The sequence below is a fragment of the Rhodnius prolixus genome, unplaced genomic scaffold (assembly GCF_049639745.1).
Source record: "Rhodnius prolixus isolate KJV_2025 unplaced genomic scaffold, Rpr scaffold_21, whole genome shotgun sequence".
NCBI lineage: Eukaryota > Metazoa > Arthropoda > Insecta > Hemiptera > Reduviidae > Rhodnius > Rhodnius prolixus.
The window spans coordinates 1,409,632-1,429,866 of record NW_027411606.1 but is presented as its reverse complement, the minus strand read 5'-3'; the positions used below and the strand labels follow the sequence as shown (position 1 = coordinate 1,429,866).

At 34.5% G+C, this 20,235-nt stretch overlaps 1 protein-coding gene across 3 annotated transcripts in view; it reads right to left on the bottom strand.

The window, feature by feature from the left end:
• The window catches only part of LOC141455098 (POU domain, class 2, transcription factor 2-like), a 290,468-nt gene that overhangs the window by 19,469 nt on the left and 250,764 nt on the right, over nucleotides 1-20,235 (bottom strand). For all 3 annotated transcript variants that reach the window (XM_074129961.1, XM_074129959.1, XM_074129960.1), the window contains one exon: nucleotides 3,697-3,747. In XM_074129961.1, the coding sequence (XP_073986062.1) occupies nucleotides 3,697-3,747 (51 nt within the window). The remainder of the gene's footprint in view (nucleotides 1-3,696; nucleotides 3,748-20,235) is intronic.

Below are 20,235 nucleotides of genomic sequence, written 5' to 3'. Positions count from 1 at the left end.
GAACTGGAAGCTTTAAAATTGTTTTTAATGAGTTTCTTAGCTTCGCATTTATTTTTCAATCATACCCACGTGATTAAATAGTGATGGCCAGATTGTTGAAAGAGAATTAACGCTGTAATCAGATCTAAGTTCCAGTAACTACTAATATTTTCATGTTTCAAAAACCACCAAAGTTGGCCTTGGTAAATTGACCTGCACGAACTAACTGTAAATGAACTCTGGTAAGCTGTCTTGTCACCTAATCATTTTAGTAGGTGGTGCTTTACATGGACTTCTTTTAGGTCAATAAACCTGTTCGAATTCCAGTGAAAATCCTATAATATAAAAATTAAATTCATAACTTGATCCATCACTGCCTTCTGAATACATATATTTTAAACTATCTCCCAATTGAGTTAACAATTAAAAATGATTAATTACAATCTTTTAAACACTGAACAAAAGAAACATTTAAAGGAAGGCTAAAATAACGGTTATTACTATGATGAAGGTTGATTATTGAAGGGTGGAGTTTGCCTCACCAAAAGGGCGGTGGTCCTACGCGGCTGGTGATGATGCAAAACAAGGGTTGATTGGTAATGATTGAGGAGGGTGGAACACCCGCATGCCCTCATCCAGTGCCAACTTCCAAAATGCACCCTAGATCGCCACCAGACGCGTACATGTTGGTTACAGTCTTTCATTATTACCCCTATATTTCCAAAAAGCCAAACCAACAATACTGGGCTGCCAATTTTTTAATATTATATACCCTAATCCATCAAGCCTTTTCGCCTACCTATTTATTTATTAATAAATAATAATATTAATAAACGTCCATCTGTTCTGTAATTCTTAGTAATCCAAAATTACGACAATTAAGACACTTTAGTAAATCTGTTTATTTCTTTACAACTCATAAAAGGAAATAATGCGATTATACAGAGCTACGAGTTTGCGTCCCTTTCAACGGAAATACAACTTTCTTAGGTTCTCTAATTGTATGCGCATATCAGTCAGTACATTTAAAAAACCAAAATATTTCAGGTTGTTCCTAATTTCGACTTGGTGACCGCAAGAGATGCGACAAGTTTTGACCAAAATGTTTTTTAATAAATTGAAAAATACCACGTTTCACATTATTGATAGAATTTTTTTAGTTTTTTAAAAAAGAATTATCAAAAAAACAGCTGCTACGATATTTTTTTAAAAATATTCATTGCATTCTTGTAAGTAAAGTAATCGCCTATTTTTTCAGGCGGGGCTTAACGTCCAACTACCAATTAGGTGTCGTGGACGGAGGCGACTAGCAAACATACTTTACTGTAAATTTCTTTTATTAACCATTAAATAAAATCCAAGGCCTAAAGACTGGGAATCGAACCCAGTACCACAATACACATTAGCTTCGCAGGTCTAGCCTCTAACCGCTCGGCTACCGTGGCGCCTATTGCATTCTTGTTGATCTATAAGAGTTTTATTTGAAACCTTCTTCTACTTTTTCCAAAAAAAATTGGACAAAGTGCACCTTTAAGGATAAGTTAAGCGACCTCAAAAGGTGACAGACATTTCATAGTAATGCATGATCTACTATTTCCTTAAGACGCCGATTAAATATTTCGCTAAAATTCTGAACAAAATACAATTGCTGAAGAAAACTAAATCTGTCCGGTAGGGCAGTTGTATAAGGGTTGGTCGTCAAAAAAGTGCACGAAAAAGCTGTAACGTTGAAAAACACCCAACTTTGACAATTTTTTTCTCTTTTTCTACAAAAGATAAAATTCCCAAATTTTCTTTAAAATAAAGGGCAAAACCTCCTTTATAGATGTATTTTTTTGCAACAACCCAGATCTAATAGATATCGAGAAATACGTTGCTGAAAAATGGGCAAAATTGGCATCTTCAGAAAATCTTCTACTTCTTATCTTTTTTGTAAACATCGTAGCGCCTACCGATTTTCGTGAATTACTTAAATAAAAGTGAAAATTTTCTTTTTATTTTCCGTTTTAGCTTTTCTTTGAAATAATATTCTTGAACATTGATTTTTGGAGAGCTCTGAGAACATTACAATAGGCTTGAGTAAAAGTCGTATGAACATTAAACAAGTGAAAGCATCTGTAGTTAGCTACTCTGTTTCCATATTTGCTCGCTAACGTTGAATATAATACAGATTTCAGTTGATAAAGCATAAAATCACACCGTAAGAATATCAAAAGAATGTAAACTGAAAATGATAATTTTACAAGTTTAAATTTTCTGAAATTAATCAATTCTCATTAGTTATTTATATTTAAAGATTGTTTTAATTAGGTGCGAGTAGATAATTACACTTTTATTTTTGCAGCTTCAGTTTTGATGAACAAATCTCTAATGATAGTTACAGCAAACTATCTAGCAAATCGGTAAAACTTAAAAAAAAAAGAAGTTTACAATTGTGAACAATGGCAACATCTTACTTTATTAAGCTCCCATTCAAATTGCAAAAGTAAGATTGTTTAGGGACTTGGCAGCTATAATTGTCTGAGGTTTAATTATAAAATAATTAAGTCTTATATTACTGTTTATTTACCTAATCACTAAAGTTGGGACTAAGGCTGTGTTAGGTTTCCTTACTGGGAACAACCACTACTCGTATTTCAGAGTTCTGCCCTAGCCTAGGGTTATTCAAAAAACGTTAAAAGTACGTTCCCCGTCAGAAATAATCAATTCAGTTAATGTCATTTTAAGCACAAATACTGACTTTCGCTCCTTCTGGATTTCTGGATCAGAATAATGGCGCATATGCCCCAAGATCTTGGTCGAAATGGCAAAATTATTTCTTCAGGGAGTAAAAAATCATACTTATGCAACTCAAAAACCAAAATCTATTGCAGCTTCTTAGGTTGACAAAATTTTTGTACAAAAGAAATTAAGAAGTGGTAAGTAAATAGAAGAACCTTAACTTTGGCTGAAGTACCAGAAGGAAAAGTGAGACACCTTGAATAAGTAGCCTATAATCAACTCACCCATTGACAAATACTAGAAAATATTGAAAACCAACTAGCTAAATGATTTCTTCAAGAATTTGAGCAATCGTGACTCAATGCTTACACTGAATTGATGATAAAAAATAAACTTGTTCACAACAGCAAACAGGGTACGACCTTCTTAACTCAAAATAGCTATAGGTATTTGTGCAAATAAATATCTACATCTCAGAATAAGTGAATGGTTTGTAATTCTAGTTTTACATGATAATGAGATCATGCTAGATATTTCTTACGTTTCTTACAAGTATTTACTTTAAAAGCATGTTAACTATTCTTTCTTTCTTTTATTTTAATTTTATTCCATCTATATTGGTAAATAAGAAAAAGCAAATCAACTGGTACATATTATACAAGTTTCCATTTAGAACGTAATTATTCAAATCTAACTATAATTAAGTATAATTTCTATTCACATCACGAACATAAGAAGTATATACATTATTCAACGAGAAGTATGATATCTGTCATAATTAATAGACTGGAAAATTACCATAGTGACCAATAGTGGTGATTCTTGCCAACCCTGGTAAATCGATCAACAAGCAATGGTAATACATTTAGAGAGTAGTATAGTGATATACTGGGCAAACAGGTAACCACTTACTATGAAGAAACTCTCAACACGTGAAGGGAAAAAAATAAAAGATATTTTCAATTCAAATGAATTATATTTACAAAGTAGACTTACCACTTGGAACTGGAGATGTGCTTTTCTCCGGCTTCACTATTGGTTCTCCGCCTGTAACAAATTTGGTTACATTAATATCTTGAAGTCTGTTTAGTTGGTTAGGTCTTGAAATGAAAAGAAGAAGAAAAAAAATAACATATAAACGTATGAAATCGACAGTGAATACTGAGTGATACTAAGGTATAGCGGGAAGGTTACCCTTAGAAGGTTACCATCATATGACTGACTTGATGGCGGCAAGTTGCCATCTTGATCGTGTTTTCAGTTAATATTGTAAATTTAGTTTTATTTTGTATATATCTATTATTAATTAAGGTAGGATATCTTTTTGTGAGATTTAATAAATAAACATTTTTTTTTCTCCTTGTCCATGATTCTAAAGTTGTTAATTTTGAAAAAAATAGTGGGTTGTGATTGGGGGGATTCAAATGCCGAGGATAATCTAGTATATGATTATTTTTTTTCTAAATGCTGTAAAATATATGAACAGTGTAAAATACCTGATTAAACGCGTCTTAGTTAATTTTAACCTAAAGGGGGCCCCTTAAAAGTTTAAAATTTAAAGTTAAATTTTTAATTAAAACTTAAAAAGTTTTAATTCATTCGTCAGCATTTTGGATGAGTTTAAGTGTTATCAAAATTGATGACGTTAATGAACGATTTTTTAAGGGGGGAGGGGAATCAGCTCCATTTTTTTTTTTCAAACCAATGAACCCAAAAGTGTACTGGTTTAAACCATTAACCATGGGGGTCTCCTATTTTCGTATGAGTTTTGATTACTTTACATAGTGTCTGACACCTTAATACTTGTTCTAACTTTATTTTAGCGTTATTAACAGCTAGGTAATTTTCCAAATTATCCAAAATAATTTAATTCACTTCAATTACAGAACCAATCTGAATCAATTAAGAGTCGTACAAAATTAATTTTTCGTACAACATTCAACAGTAAATAGTATTTCACCGAGTATTAACGTTTGTCACGAACCTATACCAATCTATCCTTTTATAAATGTTTAATCCAACATCTTTTCGATTAGAATAGTAGTAATAATATTATATTTATAATATTGTCAGTTATCTATGGCGCTTCTTTTGATCATTTATGGTAATCAAATAAAATAAAGAAAACTTAAATACTACGTAAATGGTTGTTTGAATTAGCTTTTATCATTGTTTACCCAAAATTTAATGGCCTACATCCGGTAATATAATTTAGAATGATCTCCTACAAAGTCAAGCATTATTTGTATTTTTCATTTATTGGGAAATACGAAAAGATAAATTTTAATGCATAACTAAAATTGTAGATTATAGGAAAATTACTGCTGAGTCAAACTTGGTATTAATTTGATTTCGATATGAGAATTATAAAGTTCTAAAGAGAATAATTCTGTTTTAAAAAAGCCGAAGCCTTTACACTTGATTAATAATAAAGATATATATCCAACACTCACAAAAAGCACCTGCTTCCGATCTGCGTAAAAAAGTTGATTGCGGCTTTTAACTTCTAATTAAAAACTTTGCAAAAGAATTTATCCGAGTCTGGTCAGATTACTAAAGTGGCCATTTTGTGACGTGATCACCCAGGCACAAACTTCTTTTTTTTTTCTTAATCCTAACTTATTTAGAGTCTACGTTATTATTAAGAAATCCTGCGTTAACAAAATTGAAATCATCAAGATCTAGTTATTAAGTATTTTACTTTTAGACAACAATATTTCTCATCGGAATTTCCAAATTGAAGAAATTGGAATTAATTAAAACTGATATCTTTATACAATAAATATGTATTAATAAAAGGGATTGCCAATTAGTATACGATAAATTACGGAAATCCCGGTCACATTATTAAAGATTATTAATAAGAAATAAATTATCTTATCTATGTAAATATTAAGATTCCATATCAACAAATCACTTTATTTTGGCTTTTAAATGCATAGACTTTTTGGAGAGTTACGAGGGACGTTTGAAAAGTCCGTGCAAAGTCAGAGAGATAGCACCACTGGCGCGTATCGAGGTTATGTTTAGTTAGTAGCATCTCTTGGAAGAACACACACCAAGTTTCAGCCAGATCGGTCTATTTCTTTGTGTTTGGCATTCGTTTGAATCGAGGAAGTCGAGTGATTTTCAAAAAATGGACGAAAAAGAATTTCGTGTGTTGATTAAACACTACTTTATGAAAGGCAAAACGCCTCAGGAGACTAAAGAGAAGCTTGATAAACATTATGGTGACTCTGCACCTTCGATTAGAACAGTTTATAAGTGGTTTTAAAAAATTTTCGGAGTGGCCATATGGGCACAAGTGACGCTGAACGTTCTGGACGCCCTGTTGAGGTTACTACTCCAGAAATCATTGATAAAATCCATGATATGGTGATGGATGACAGAAGAGTGAAGGTGCGTGAGATTGCTAGTGCTGTGGGCATCTCGAATGAACGGGTACATAATATTTTGCATCAACATTTGGACATGACAAAGCTATCCGCAAGATGGGTGCCGCGATTGCTCACGCTTGACCAAAAACGAAATCGTGTGAAGTGTTGCAAGGACGGTTTGCAGCTGTTCCAGAAGAATCCGCAGGACTTTAAGCGTCGTTTCGTCACTGTGGATGAAACATGGATACATCACTACACTCCTGAGACCAAAGAACAATCTAAACAATAGGTTACCAAAAAAGGCGAAGACCGTTCCTTCGGCCGGAAAGATTATGGCGACTGTCTTTTGGGATTCGCACGGAATAATCCTCATCGACTATCTGGAAAAGGGTAAAACTATTACAGGTGCATATTATTCATCGTTATTGGACCGTTTGAAAACCGAGCTGCAAGAAAAACGCCCACGATTGGCCCACAAAAAAGTCCTTTTCCATCACGACAACGCACCAGCTCACATCTCAGCAGTTGTGGTCGCAAAATTAATGGAAATAGGGTTCCAACTCGTTTCACATCCCCCCTATTCTCCAGACTTGGCTCCCTCGGACTACTATTTGTTCCCCAATATGAAGAAATGGCTGGCGGGAAAAAGATTTTATTCAAACGAGGAGGTGATTGCAGAAACGAATGGCTATTTTTCAGACTTGTACAAATCCTATTATTCGGAAGGGATCAACAAACTAGAGCAGCGTTGGACGAAGTGTATAAGCCTAAAAGGAGACTATGTTGAAAAATAAAAAAGGTTTACCCCAAAAAATTAAGTAGTTTTTATTTTTGCACGGACTTTTCAAACGACCCTCGTATTAAAAAGAATACGTCATAAATCTGATCTTATTGATTCAAAAAAATATGCTCTAACTATGATGAGGTAGAGAAATGTTGGTGATATACAGTGGTCAAAATAAGTATTCATACACTAAGTCTTTTTACTTTATCTACTGAACTTTTGTTTCTAGGATGACTATTTCTTCAGCACTGAAATCGAAGATAGTAACCATGAATTTAATGCTCTCATTTTCTTTTATAAACATTAAGAATTGATTAAAAAGCAGAAAAACGATTTATTTTTTGAGCGGAAAATTCGAAAATTGAAATTTTCTTCCAGAAAAGAGCTCATAACCAATTTAAAGAAATCATGGGCAGAAATCATATCTCAAGAGGCACTAAACCTGGTGGAATCTATGCCAAGGAGGCTACAGGCAATAACAAATGCAAAGGGATTGCTTACAAAATATTAGGTTTTTAGTTTTGCGTTAATTATAACATTCAGACTGAGTGTTGCTTTTTAATAAATTCTATATGTTTATAAAAGAAAATGAGAGCATTAAATTCATTGTTACTATCTTTGATTTCAGTGCTGAACAATTAGTCATCCTAGAAACAAAAGTTCAGTAGATAAAGTAAGAAAACTTAGTGTATGAATATTTTTTTTGACCACTGTATGTCTTTACAAAATTAAGATCGGACATTCTCACTCGTTCAGAAGTTTACTACCTACATAATTTCCGGGGCAAAGGTAATGCAGCAACATCTCATACGTTTACCGGAGAACAGATCAGCTCTTTGTATGTAAGACTGAACGAAGAGGCTGCACAGAGTGTTCAAAGAAACCCTGAGGGATATCTCATCCTAACGCTGACTGATATTGTACATACAAAGGGGGGACCAGCAATTTTAATAAAGGGCTCAACCAAAATTAAACCAGTAAAACTTACCAACTTTACATACAATCCAGAAATAATTGTTTAGCTGTACAACTCAAAACAATCTAATTATTCTAATAGCTGAAACATCTATCAAAAACAAGAGTTGCTCAACCAAAGTGCGCAATGGTGGAGTGACTCCCAAATTTTATATCTGACAGGAGATGACATCCTTAACTTTGGAGGGGAATGTTCCCACCAAAATTCCGTTCTACCATTTTTATTTATCTTTTTTTGAAAGAGAGTTATTGATGAACTTTATTTTAGCTAAAAAGTTTCAACTATTCCTCTACCACTCAGGTTAAATTGTAATTGAACACGTTGTTCATCATATAAATGAAAACTAACTACAAATGTATATAGTGTAAAATAGTTTACGAAATGATTCAACACTTTTTTAGATAACTTGTATCTGTTTGTTTAATGAAATGTCAATTAGTTGGTAACTGTATGCTAGCACTATATTGACTAAACTAACGATCTTTACTAGAAATGACTAGACCAAAAATAAGTCCGCATAGATAAACTTTAAACTTAATCTGTGCACATCACACGAACAAATCATAATTAAGTTTATTTTCTTAAAGTTTATTTCAATTTTCAAAAAACAAATCTTAAACTTTCAACGGTTAAACATTGATTAATGTTACTCTATCAGAGTATAGTTAAACTTAACTGTATGAAGATGCTGTATGAGTACGAGGAGAAATTAATCAAGAGTGATTACAGATTTGTGCTTACATCTGTTTAATTTGTGAGTCACTTATCATGCTCTGAGTCGTGAATTACCTCGTTGTGAAATCATTCGTTAGCAGATAAAAATACGACGAGTTCTGGGATCAGATTTAATAGCTAATATGATCGAGAGTCTGACCACTGTCCCTCAGACCGTTGGAGGGCCAGACTATAAAACAAACTATTTTAAAGTAAAAAAACAAAAACAAAACGGGAACAAATAGAATATTTAAAATAAAGAACAAGTGAATTTAAATCAACAAACTGCCCAGTATTCCTGTGGGAATTATGGACCTGCTTTTGGCTAATGAGATGGTCAATGTCCGGTTTAGTTATAGTGCTTTGCCTTTCTTCCTACTTCTGCTGTTATTTTACACTGTTTTCGGAGCCGTGACGCGTGCATACCGTGTCACCGGACGTAGTACTGTACATGAGCGGCGCAGCGCTTTGCGGCACCGCCACATATAGTGCTTCTCTCTCACTGACCACCAATGAAAGAGAGATGCCCCTTCCGGAAGTGCGGCGAGGGCCGGATAAATGTCCTCAGGGGGCCGCATGTGGCCCGTGGGCCTTAGTTTGGGGACCCCTGGTCTAGAAGGTTATACGATTCAGGACTAAACTCTGCGCATTGGTTTTGATTACATATTTAAATTGCACTTGACAATTTTTTTTAAAAAAATTTATTTTTAAATGATAGCTAATTGATTGTAGTTTTAACTCATAGGTTAACTATTAACATAGTTAACGTAAGTCCTGAAGGTAACCTATTCCCTAGATGAAAAGCTTAAGTAAATTATGATTCTGTATTCCATCGAATGAATCTATCAGTTACCAAGAAAAAAAGAAGCAAATCGTTTCGGTAAACTTGTAATCAAGTCAATTTGTCTATTTACTAACAGAAAGAGCTATGCAGACTAAATAGCTTACGAACATCGGATCTAGATAACACCAAGTAGAACTGAAAGCAGACCAAAGGGCAACTGACACCAAAGCTACCAAAGTATGTAATGAAAGTTTTTACACACTTTTAATGTTTCAATTATTCCAGTACCCTGTAGATTATAGATTTTTGTATTTTTGATTTTCTTAGACCAAAAATAAGGTGCCGATCATAAAAAGGTGTATTTTTTGTATCAATAATTAAAGCAGAATTATTAATTAGCTAGATGTTTTTCTTTTTTTTTTCTTTTTATTTATTTAAGGCGCGTCAACATTTAAAATCATTGGCGCCCTTGGAGCTTTTTTTAAGCGCAATGTCAACTTCTAGACAGTGTTCTCTCGTTACACTTTCAATCACTTGACAGTGAGCTGTAAGAAGCTTTTAAAAAGAGAGAAACTAAGGGCTACCTGCTGCATTCGAACCCGGGAACTCTAGCGTGGGAATCCAATATGCTAATTACTGGGCTAATCCATTCCCAGATAATTATCTTGTGCAATAACTTTATGATTATTATTAGGGATTAATGAGGGATTCATTAATCCCTAATTTGCGCAGGACACTTACTCCGACCAGTTCTTCTATCCATACAAATGAAGAACAGTTGTAATATTCCCATAAATCGATGTATTAAGAAAATATTCTACATGGAAAACATGTTTACAACTGACAACTACAATGTTTTATCTATTTACTGGAAGGTAAGGAAATGTTTATATATAAATGCAGTTAGATAGTGATAAGAGGAGTTAGAAGGGATAACTAAGTGTCAAGGGGGCAAGTGCAGGATGCAAACAAGAACATAAAGCAACATCCCAAGGGTGTGCTGACCAAACCGAGATGGACTTTTCATTCTACCCAAGATGTGCCTTGCTCCCTGACATCCCTCTAGCTGGAAAAACAACTGGACCAAAGTATTTACCTGTCACACATTACTAGCCTATAATTTAGTATCAATGCTACATTAACTTTCTTTCAAGCTCACTGTTATTCTCTTAACTATTACCCCAAGAATAGGTGTCTTTTTTTATTATTATTATTTAGCTGTGAATGTTTATTAAAATTTTGTTAAAATATTTCTGTGCAGGGTAACAAATAAAACCAACAGATTATGCGAAGTAATTACGTTATTCCTAAAAATCTTTATAAAATTCTTTGCAAAATAAAATGTTTTAATCAAATCAGTAAAAGTAAGGTAACTTATATATGAAATTTCAAAGATCCTCACCTCGATGACATCATCTTATTTCTGGATTAAAGTAAGCACAACTTTTTGTTACTAGTTAGCCTAGAAGGAAGTAGAAGTCATTTCTTGTTTTCAACTTACAAGATTTAGAGTAAGAGAATGCATAGGTTTTTTGGAATTTCTGTCATCGTGACTGGGCGACAAGGATAGTGTCTTAGGTTTCAGGGGATGGTTGAATTGGAAACGTAAAAAGGAGCATTTATAATTGATTGATCTATATTCTGGATTGAAGGGATTGAAGTTTTTGTCAAGTAGCCTTTTCAATAGTAGAAAAAATCAGTTGAGTTCAGTTCTTTACAATGCGTGGGCGGATTCAGGTTAGAATTTTTGCCTAGCTCAAGTAGTAAAACGTTTGTAGATGGGATAAGAAAGAAATCATAATAAACTGCAAGGAGAGTGATGCGGCTGAAGGTAAAAATGCTGAATTTCGATGTAATATTCAAGGGTTTTAATATCGATCTAAACGAGAATGCTAGTAACACGAACAATACGAACGATACTTACCACAAAAAAAAAAAATACCATTTTGAGTCTAACAGTAAGTTTACGTATGCCAATTGGTAACTTTTAGCACAATAATTGGCAAACCCTTGCTCCCAATCACTCTTAAATATCAAATTCAGTGAACCCGATTGTGCTAAACAAGAAACAAAACCACAGGAGAATCACTTTAACTAGCCTCTAGAAAGAAACGTGAAGTAAAAGTATTGCTTGATTCAGTAGAAGTCTTCAGTCTTCTTGGGATAGTTACCATACACCGGAACTAATTACACAGTCGTATTAATAATTAATCAAAAAATTCTAAAAAAAACCATGCTAATTGGTTGTCGAGTAAAATCCAGTAGCCAACTGACTAATTGTTATTAATTATTACAGTAATCATTAACAAATAATAACAGTTATAAAGTTAACAAAAAAGAGAAAACATGTTAGAAGTATATTTATGGTCTGGGCTAACAAAAATATTAAAATAATGTACATTGTTAATTACATTAATAAATCTAGTGTGTTCTTAATTATATATAATTAAGAATTTTACAAACACTTCTTTTTAATAATCTGGAGTTTTATTACGTTGGGTGGAATATCATCGTTTGATGGACCTACACCAACCATCAACCGAAGCCCTTAAGAAAACCAACAACAAAAGCTGTCTAGGTCATTAACTTTAAAACCCATCTACGGGATAACCTGTTCCCATCAAAGAGGTCTTGCGTACTTCTAACTTTAGATTCTACTAAATAGACGCTCTCTTCTAATCTTTTCACAGCTGATGAAAGAATCCTAGGGCTTTGAGAACTCCTTTTTGTGAAGCTACTTCTGGATGTAATAAAATTATGGAGCGCCTAGAACCAAGTACAACTACGCAATGAAACCTCAGCTACTTCTTCTTCAGGTTTCTTGGGATCTCTATGGATTGCTAGTCTAACTTCAGGAACATTGGTTACACTGATGTCTTCAACGTTCTAACTATGCACAAGGTGAATATCTGCAGAGCTAGTAGGATGTGTGCCATCAAGAATTATGTTAAGAAAGCCCCACTTTCCCTTGGTCTTACTAAAGTAAAGTAGTAAAGTAAGGTAATCGCCTATTTTTTCAGGCGGGGCTTAACGTCCTACTACCAATTAGGTGTCGTGGACGGAGGCGACTAGCAAACATACTTTACTGTAAATTTCTCATATTAACCATTAAATAAAAACCAAGGCCTAAAGACCGGGAATCGAACCCCAGTACCACAATACATATTAGCTTTGCAGGTCTCGCCTCTAACCGCTCGGCTACCGTGGCGCCCGGTCTTACTAATTCCAAGGAATGTAAAACACAGGTACACATGGAGAATATAGGGTTCACACTTAAATGATGGAACTTCAGAGAACTATTAGCGGATGATTCTCGGTTAAGTATCTATATTAAAAGCACCAAGATGGCTGCCGCGCTTAAAATTAATTTAATATTAAAAATTGTGTGGCAACCATTTCGAAACCCAGGATTTCTTTCTAAAGTTTGAATCAGAATTCAAGTCTCGATGACTTTTTTTTTTAAAGAAAAAGTTCGAAATCTACCAATAGAATAGATAAGCAGTAACATGAGTGCCGATTTATAAAAGAAATGAAGAATTAAAACCAAAACACAAAACTGTAAGATTTATAATAAAAAAAAAAAAAAAGACGTATTTTAAAAAAACCTGGTAGGTGGTGTCAAGGCGGAGTGTGAAAGAAAGCTGGAGGGAATGAAAGATAAAGTTATAGAAAGAGAAAGTATTAGGAGAAAAAAGGCCAAAAGCAAAAACAGAGTGGAATAAGGAGATAGGAGAAAGGAGATGGTAGAGCTATATATTATTAGAGGGGCCAAGCTCTCTAGCGCGGTGGAGGGCTATCCCCCAGGGTTACATCTGTGTGTGACCCGATGACCCCACCTACTGCTGCCACTAGTACAGGTCCCCAGGATCTGGAGTGTCCGTATACTGCCTATTTATCTGTTGGCCACTCTAGTTCATTTCACTAACAAACACTAACACTATCTTATATCTAGTTCGAGCCACCAGCTCTTTCTAACTTGGCTCTTTCTTTCCCTTTTTAGGAAATAAATTGCGTCCTATTTCAGCTCTAGGCTCCTGATGGGATTTCCCACCTATGTGTCTATCTTTGTACCAGACGACAAAGCGAATTGCGTTACCTTTTTTCATCTAAAAGTCCTTCTTACAATGGAAAAGAGTTTTTATCCAATGAGGTTACTTTTTCTTTGTGTTTTAGTCTCGACTTTATTTGCAACAATTTTTGTTTTCTCTTATTTATTTTAAGGTATTCAAGATTTTAAAAACACGTTGTTTGTTATGGAATAGCAGTTCTAGATTCTTAAATCAACAGATTTCGATGCATTGACTATACTCAGAAGAGTTCTACGTGAGCAATCAGATCCAAATAGAACCTAAATGGATAAATATATATATATATATATTTAAAAAGAAGGGGTACGCGTCATCAAATCTGGAAGCATTAGTTCGATTGGACGTGGATTTATGCCTTGTCCGATAAAAACAACATGAATTGAGAGTGCCAAAATCCAGTACAGACATAATGAAAAGAAAAGATCTTCAACATCATTAATCAAACCGATCTGGTCTTACAGCATCCAGCTGTGGAGTTCCAACCTCAATTGATCCAAATTTCTATAATCAAAAATCCTTTAACATAAGTAAACGCTTCTTATTATGCATCCAGTCAAAAGATCCACAATGACCTGAATATTTCTTTCCCACATGAAGTAAAAAAACTGAGATATCAAAGATTCCAAGTGCTTAAATTCCAGTAGGTAGCAATTCAAAAACAAGGATATAAACAATCCAGGGTATAACTTCAAAAGTACTATCTGAGGATGTAAGGGAAATTTAGGTCTTGGATACTAAGAAAAAAGAAAATCCAATCAGTAAATATATGGGGAAAACTGCAAGAGCTTTCAAAGGATTGGGAAAAATTTTTTGACAGAGAAATTATGGAAGGCGTGAGACGAATGAAAAGGGCTTGAAAACTGAAACAAATTGTCACATACTGGATGCTGTATTACACAAATCATCAGATCAAAGGAAACATTTCTTGACCTAAATTCGAACGATTACAAAACGGAACCTCTGCAGAAATCATCCTCTAAGATGATGGAGAACAATGATGGTGTGAAGTACTTAAACGAGGCTCTAGCGATATTGTTGCCATCTCGCTTCACTTCCTGAAAATAATTAATTGAGAGAACTGAACGCCTGAGGCAACACCATGATAATTAATTTGATAATATTGTTAATGAGAAAGAGGTTTAATGTTAATATTGATAAAACAGATGTTGTTCGATATGTTAGCAGCGGAACTCTGGGCTGAAATGCGGTTGTCTGAAGTTAGATTTAGCCGAAGGACTGGGCAGGAAGTGGTACAGCGAGAGGGAATTAGTGGGTGGCGCGTAATTGGTAGAGAGTGCCGCCCTCAACATGGCCCTTAGGCCATCGCTAATAACAATCTTAGTTGCCATAGTAACGGTTTAGCCACCTTCCATTGCCGCCGTCTCCACTAACCACCCCCTCTGAGTCCTCCCCCGACCAACTAACTAACTACGGACTCTCTACGGCGTTAACTTTGCAAAAAGGGCTAAGTGATGTTCTATTTAAACCAACCTAGTTACAAAAACCCTGGGTGCAAACTGCCCCTAGTTTGGAATTTAATTAAAGGTTTTTGTTCTACCCTTTTTGAGGTGTTACAAGCGTTGCATTTTTAATTAACAGTGGATTGAAGTGAGAAGTTTGTATATATGCTAGAGAAGTGCACAGCTTTTGTTTAATGCAACATCTCTGAGTTAATTTTACTACTTTTTGCATTCTACCCTTCTTTATGGTTTTTTAGGTGCAAGGCTTTGATATTTCGTCTTCTACTATTTGCTAAACGTTTTGGTAAGGATTTTAACCATTATTTTTGGTTGATACGAAGAGGAGATGATTGCTACGTATGATCCATTTGGAGGTTACACTATTTTATGGTTAAAATCAGGTGACCAGTAATAAAGCCTGTTGCTACAGCCTCCTTGATTGAATTTTTTTTATTACTATTTTTGGTTTAAGTTATTTCAGTCTACTTTATAACTGTTTAAGATATGTTTTAAAGTAATTGATGTGTTGAATATCTAATTGTGGATAAACAGAATTAATTTCAAATTCCTGCAGAGAAGACCAACTTGGTGAATCTTGATGAATCCAACAAGTACCTCGAAATAATTATACTTCTAATGTCCAAAAGTATAGACCAAGACTAATTAGGTGTCAAAAATAGATGAAGAAGTACAAAAATGTCTAAAATATTTATAAAAGTTTTAACTTTCTACAAAAGAAGCTGAAATAAAAAAGACGGTTACAAAAAAAAGACCTACAAATAAAAGAATATTTAAAGGTGGCCTCAAGAATATTTTGAAATACTTAGTACTGAGAACTTAATGCTTCTCGTTCAAATAAGTTTTTTAAGTAATACATCTCAACTAAATTTGCATAACAAAAAGCTGCCCAGCGTTATGTACGTGCCAAAATATAAAGTTTGCAATTTTTTACGTATTTTTCCTTGTCGCAGGCAATAAAAAGCAGAATCTGTATAATGTATTCCTGTGTTCTGGTTATTACTTTAAATACTTTTTCTTTCAAAATAAAAAAGGGGTAATTTCTTGTCTTCCTTGTATGTAAGTAAAATATGGTATCTAAAAATGCTGGTAACAATTCTAGATAAATGTATTGAACTAAGTTCTAAGAATGAGATTTACATAAATAGATTTAAAAAAAACCTAGAGCTGAAAAGCAAGGTTGGGGTTTTTCAGAAATCACGAGAATATAGGCGCGATTTGATATGTCTTTGCTAGTAAGACTTTTTATTCAAACTTCTTTAAAAAAAAAAAAAAATTGGGTATGTATTGGAATCACTGAAGTTATTCGAAAAATTCGAAGTCGAAACTTAGCTAGCTTTATCTAGAAAGCATATCGTACACCCAAATCGATAATATGTGATCGTTAAAACAATTAGCCATTTGATTGAAGGTTCAAATTGGAGTCACATAGTGCGTGCTCTAATATCTTATCCCCAATTTTATACCCATCCTAAGAGATCTGGAATATCTCCCAGCCGAATTCATTGCAGAATAGGCTGTACTTTCAAATGTCTGGAACGGGATCTGTTTATGACATCAAGAGTTGGGAACTTAGCCAAGTTGCTGTGACAGGTACAGACGGTAACTCATTGCTAGTTTTAATTCAAATCTTTGTGATGCTATTAGATTCTAAAGATGTTAACCACATTTGTAAAGCGTTATTGCAGGTGATTACCAGAAACGGTTATAATCTTGGTTAAAACAGAAAATTATTTATGTCACTGGGAAGAATTTTTATCGTTTAGAAATGACGGAGAGTAACCCATGGCTTTGGCTTAGCCAACCTCCCTCAAAAAACCACGTTATGCTAGAGAGTAAAAACAGTACAACTGGGAATTGTGAACGAGGCAGCATTTAAAGCAGCAACTGTTTTATCAAGAAATACCTACTTCTCAATCGAAATAATTTCAAAGTTAAGTTCTACAAATTCGAACATTTGAAATATATACATATAAATATAAAGAAAAAAAACTAACTAGAGAGATTAGTAAAATAAAACCGGACTGGAATAAAGATGATTAATTAAGTATAGTCACGCGATATGTTTGAACACTTATTACTTTTAGTAAAAAGATATTAACGGACTTCTAAGTAGGCATAATAGTAGGCTTGTATACCTATATGAGCTACAGAAGGCTTCTATATAATCCTCTTGCCTTCTCGAATGATCATAGAATGACTTTCACCTTCATGGCGTAGAAGTGGGGGCACATGGGTACCCTCAAATACCCTAAAGATTAAGAACCATAACCTCACAAGATTTCCCCTTTTATTGCAATTTTCATATATTTATCAATTTTTATTAGCATTTTTTTACAAATCTGAAACAATTATTGTAATGCCTACTTTTTTCTGGTAGGCTTTCACATAAAAGTACCAAATTAGGTGTCGTAGACGAAGGCCTAGACCAGGAATCGAACCTCCTAACCAACAATTCATCTCAGCATTGCAGGTCCAGCCTCTAACCTCGCTAGGCTATCGTGGCGCCTCAAGAAATATAGTTACTCTTTAACTTTTCACCCGTCACGTTGGGTCATATTGACCCAGCTCATACTTTCAAGCCTTCTATTTTAATATCTATAAGGGCTGGGGTCGCGAAATTTTTATTTATCTCTTTTTGACGTATTTTGATTGAGATGGCATAGGATTTTTTCCCGCTGCCTGCTGTACGGGCGCGAACCAGCAATTTTGACCCGAGGTGACGGCTTGTGTCATTCATTTCTTAGTGTTTTGACCCGAGGTGATTCCTTGAGTAACATTTTTCTCCTCCAATAGAACTGTTTCCGAAGCAAGTAATTCTTTAATTTTATTCAATAAAAGGATTTTTTTTTATTGTTATTGCTATTAATAATATTGTACGAGTATCAAAGTTTCCTTGCCGCCGAGGGGGATGTTGCTATTCTCCGTGGAGATTGTTCTGGGAGTTGAGTGACCGAAGTCTACCTATGGTGTCTTATGTACCCAAAAACTAAAGAGCAGTATTTTGTTATCTACAATGCATAGCGATAGATTCATTGACAGCAGAACAGGGAACAAAAATAAACCCGAAACTATAACTTTTTACAATGCTACCAAAGGAGGGGTAGATACTAATGACCAACTTTGAGCAAATTATTCTGTAGGAAGAAAAACAAATAGATGGCCCATGGCCATTTTTTACCACTTACTTAATGTGTCAGGCATTAATGCGTATATCACCTATAAGAATAATGCTCAACGTAAAAATATAAATTTCAAAATGGACCGACGCACCTTCCTCAAAAGTTTGGGGCATCAGTTATTGCGAAACGTCATTATCATAAGGTCGCTGAGCACAGTGATCTCACGGGATTTGAAGGCGAGGATCAATATATATCTGCAAGAAGAAAGCGCAACAATTCTTCTGATTACAACAAATGGAGAAGACATTCCTAACTCTAAAAAACGAAGAAGATTCCACAAATGCCCTAGTACAAGGGGCAATAAATATCCTACTTTTTGTGGTAACTGTAGAAATAATTGTAATTAATTAACTGTTTTAATTTTAATTGTAAACTGTAAATATTTTCTCTGTTTTTCATTACATGCTAAGCAGCACCTCATTTAGAAATTACATCTTTATGTTACTGATTTTTTTTTAAATTTGTATTTCTGTTTTATTAAAGTATAAATAAATGGTTTGTCTTCGATTTCTATTCCCTATAATATGATATTAGTTAGTTTTTCCTTTTTATTTAATAGTTTTTAATGCTGGGTCAATATGACCCGAGGTGATGGATTATGGCACTTCACATAAGGTGACGGCTTAAGGGTTAATATTAACGCCGAATTGTTGAACCGACTTTGAATAAAAAAGAAGTAGCTATAAGGATGTTACTGCAAACAGTTAATAGTAAGTAATACGATTAGAGGAGATAACACAACGTTAGGAAAACTGAAAAATGGAAATTCTTTACGCCTAGAGTTAACAGTTGACAAGCATAGAAAATGATATAATGTACGTTTTCATGTGACTTTTTTTCCCCCAAGAAAATAAAATGGCCGTTTAAGATAAAGGCTACTGGCCAGCATTCCAACTGGAACTGCACTTCACAATGTATAAGAGCAAGTCCAAACAGGCCAAAATTTATCCTCTAACAAAAATATGGGAAGCCTTTAAGTTTGAGTAGATGAGAGATATTAATTAAAAATAAATGCTATCCAGTTAGAGAAAACAATATGGGATTATCAATGGGTAAGACCATTAAGGAAGGAAATCCCCCCTCTGCCAGCCCCCTTATAATTTCTCCCCCTCAATATCTACACAGTAGCCCGAAAGAGCTACTACGGTAAGAAGAAGTAGTGGAAGAAGTGAAGGTGAGCGGCAGTTGAGAAATAAGAAATTGGGCAACACTGGATGAAGTAGGGGAACAATGTAAGAGTGAACGGTAGAAAGTAATTATAGCGAGCAATAGAAGAGAGGCAACTGGATTGGACCGAGGAACAGAGTGGTCGGTCGTCATTAAAAATATATCTTGGATATAACCCTGGACATTAATAATCCAGAGGGCAGAGGGAGAGAGAACTAGGGGTGTAAGTGGAACTGTAGGGCGTAAAGAGGGGTTTTTAGTAGCCCTGCACGGCTACGAAATTGCACAACTTTTTCTGTCCCTCGACATCCATTAATCATTAAGTTTAAGAAAAGTTTTTCGGATCTCCTACTCTTCAACGAACTCTCTTCTGGCGGCAAGCTTACCCGGAGGAGAACACCTCTATCTATCTTGGTAGGCTCGACTGGCAACACATTACAACCACTTAACTGGCACTTAAAAAGTGCCATTCTTTCTTCCACATCTCCCGGCCTTCAAACTAGAAACTTAACATCTGATACATCTATTTATAACTTCCAATATTATTTTCTGTTCACATCGCAGACGCTTTGGTTGTAAATTTTTTTTTAAATTGTAATTAAACAATTCTCAATTATGAAAAGGGTAAATCGGCTATGTACTTTCTACTAAAGGCATCTTTCTGAGCAGGCTCGTTTGTGGGGCCCTTCCTTATAGTGGACCTCTACTCAGAGAAGTGCTCAGGAAAGAGATCTCATTATTCACAGAGCATGGTACGAGTATATAGAACATGGGAAACTGAAAACATCTCCTGCGATCTGATTACTCAGAGCAGCTTCAGATGCCTGGTAAATTGCTAGGTTTTGGAGCAGGAAATATTTTTTCTAGAACCTTGCGAAATCCCTTAGAATCCTTAAGGAACCTTAAAAAATCTTTTAAAAAGAAAGGAAAAAGGAATTGAGTAGTATCAACCTTAAGATCGATTGATTTTGTACTTGCCCTCTCT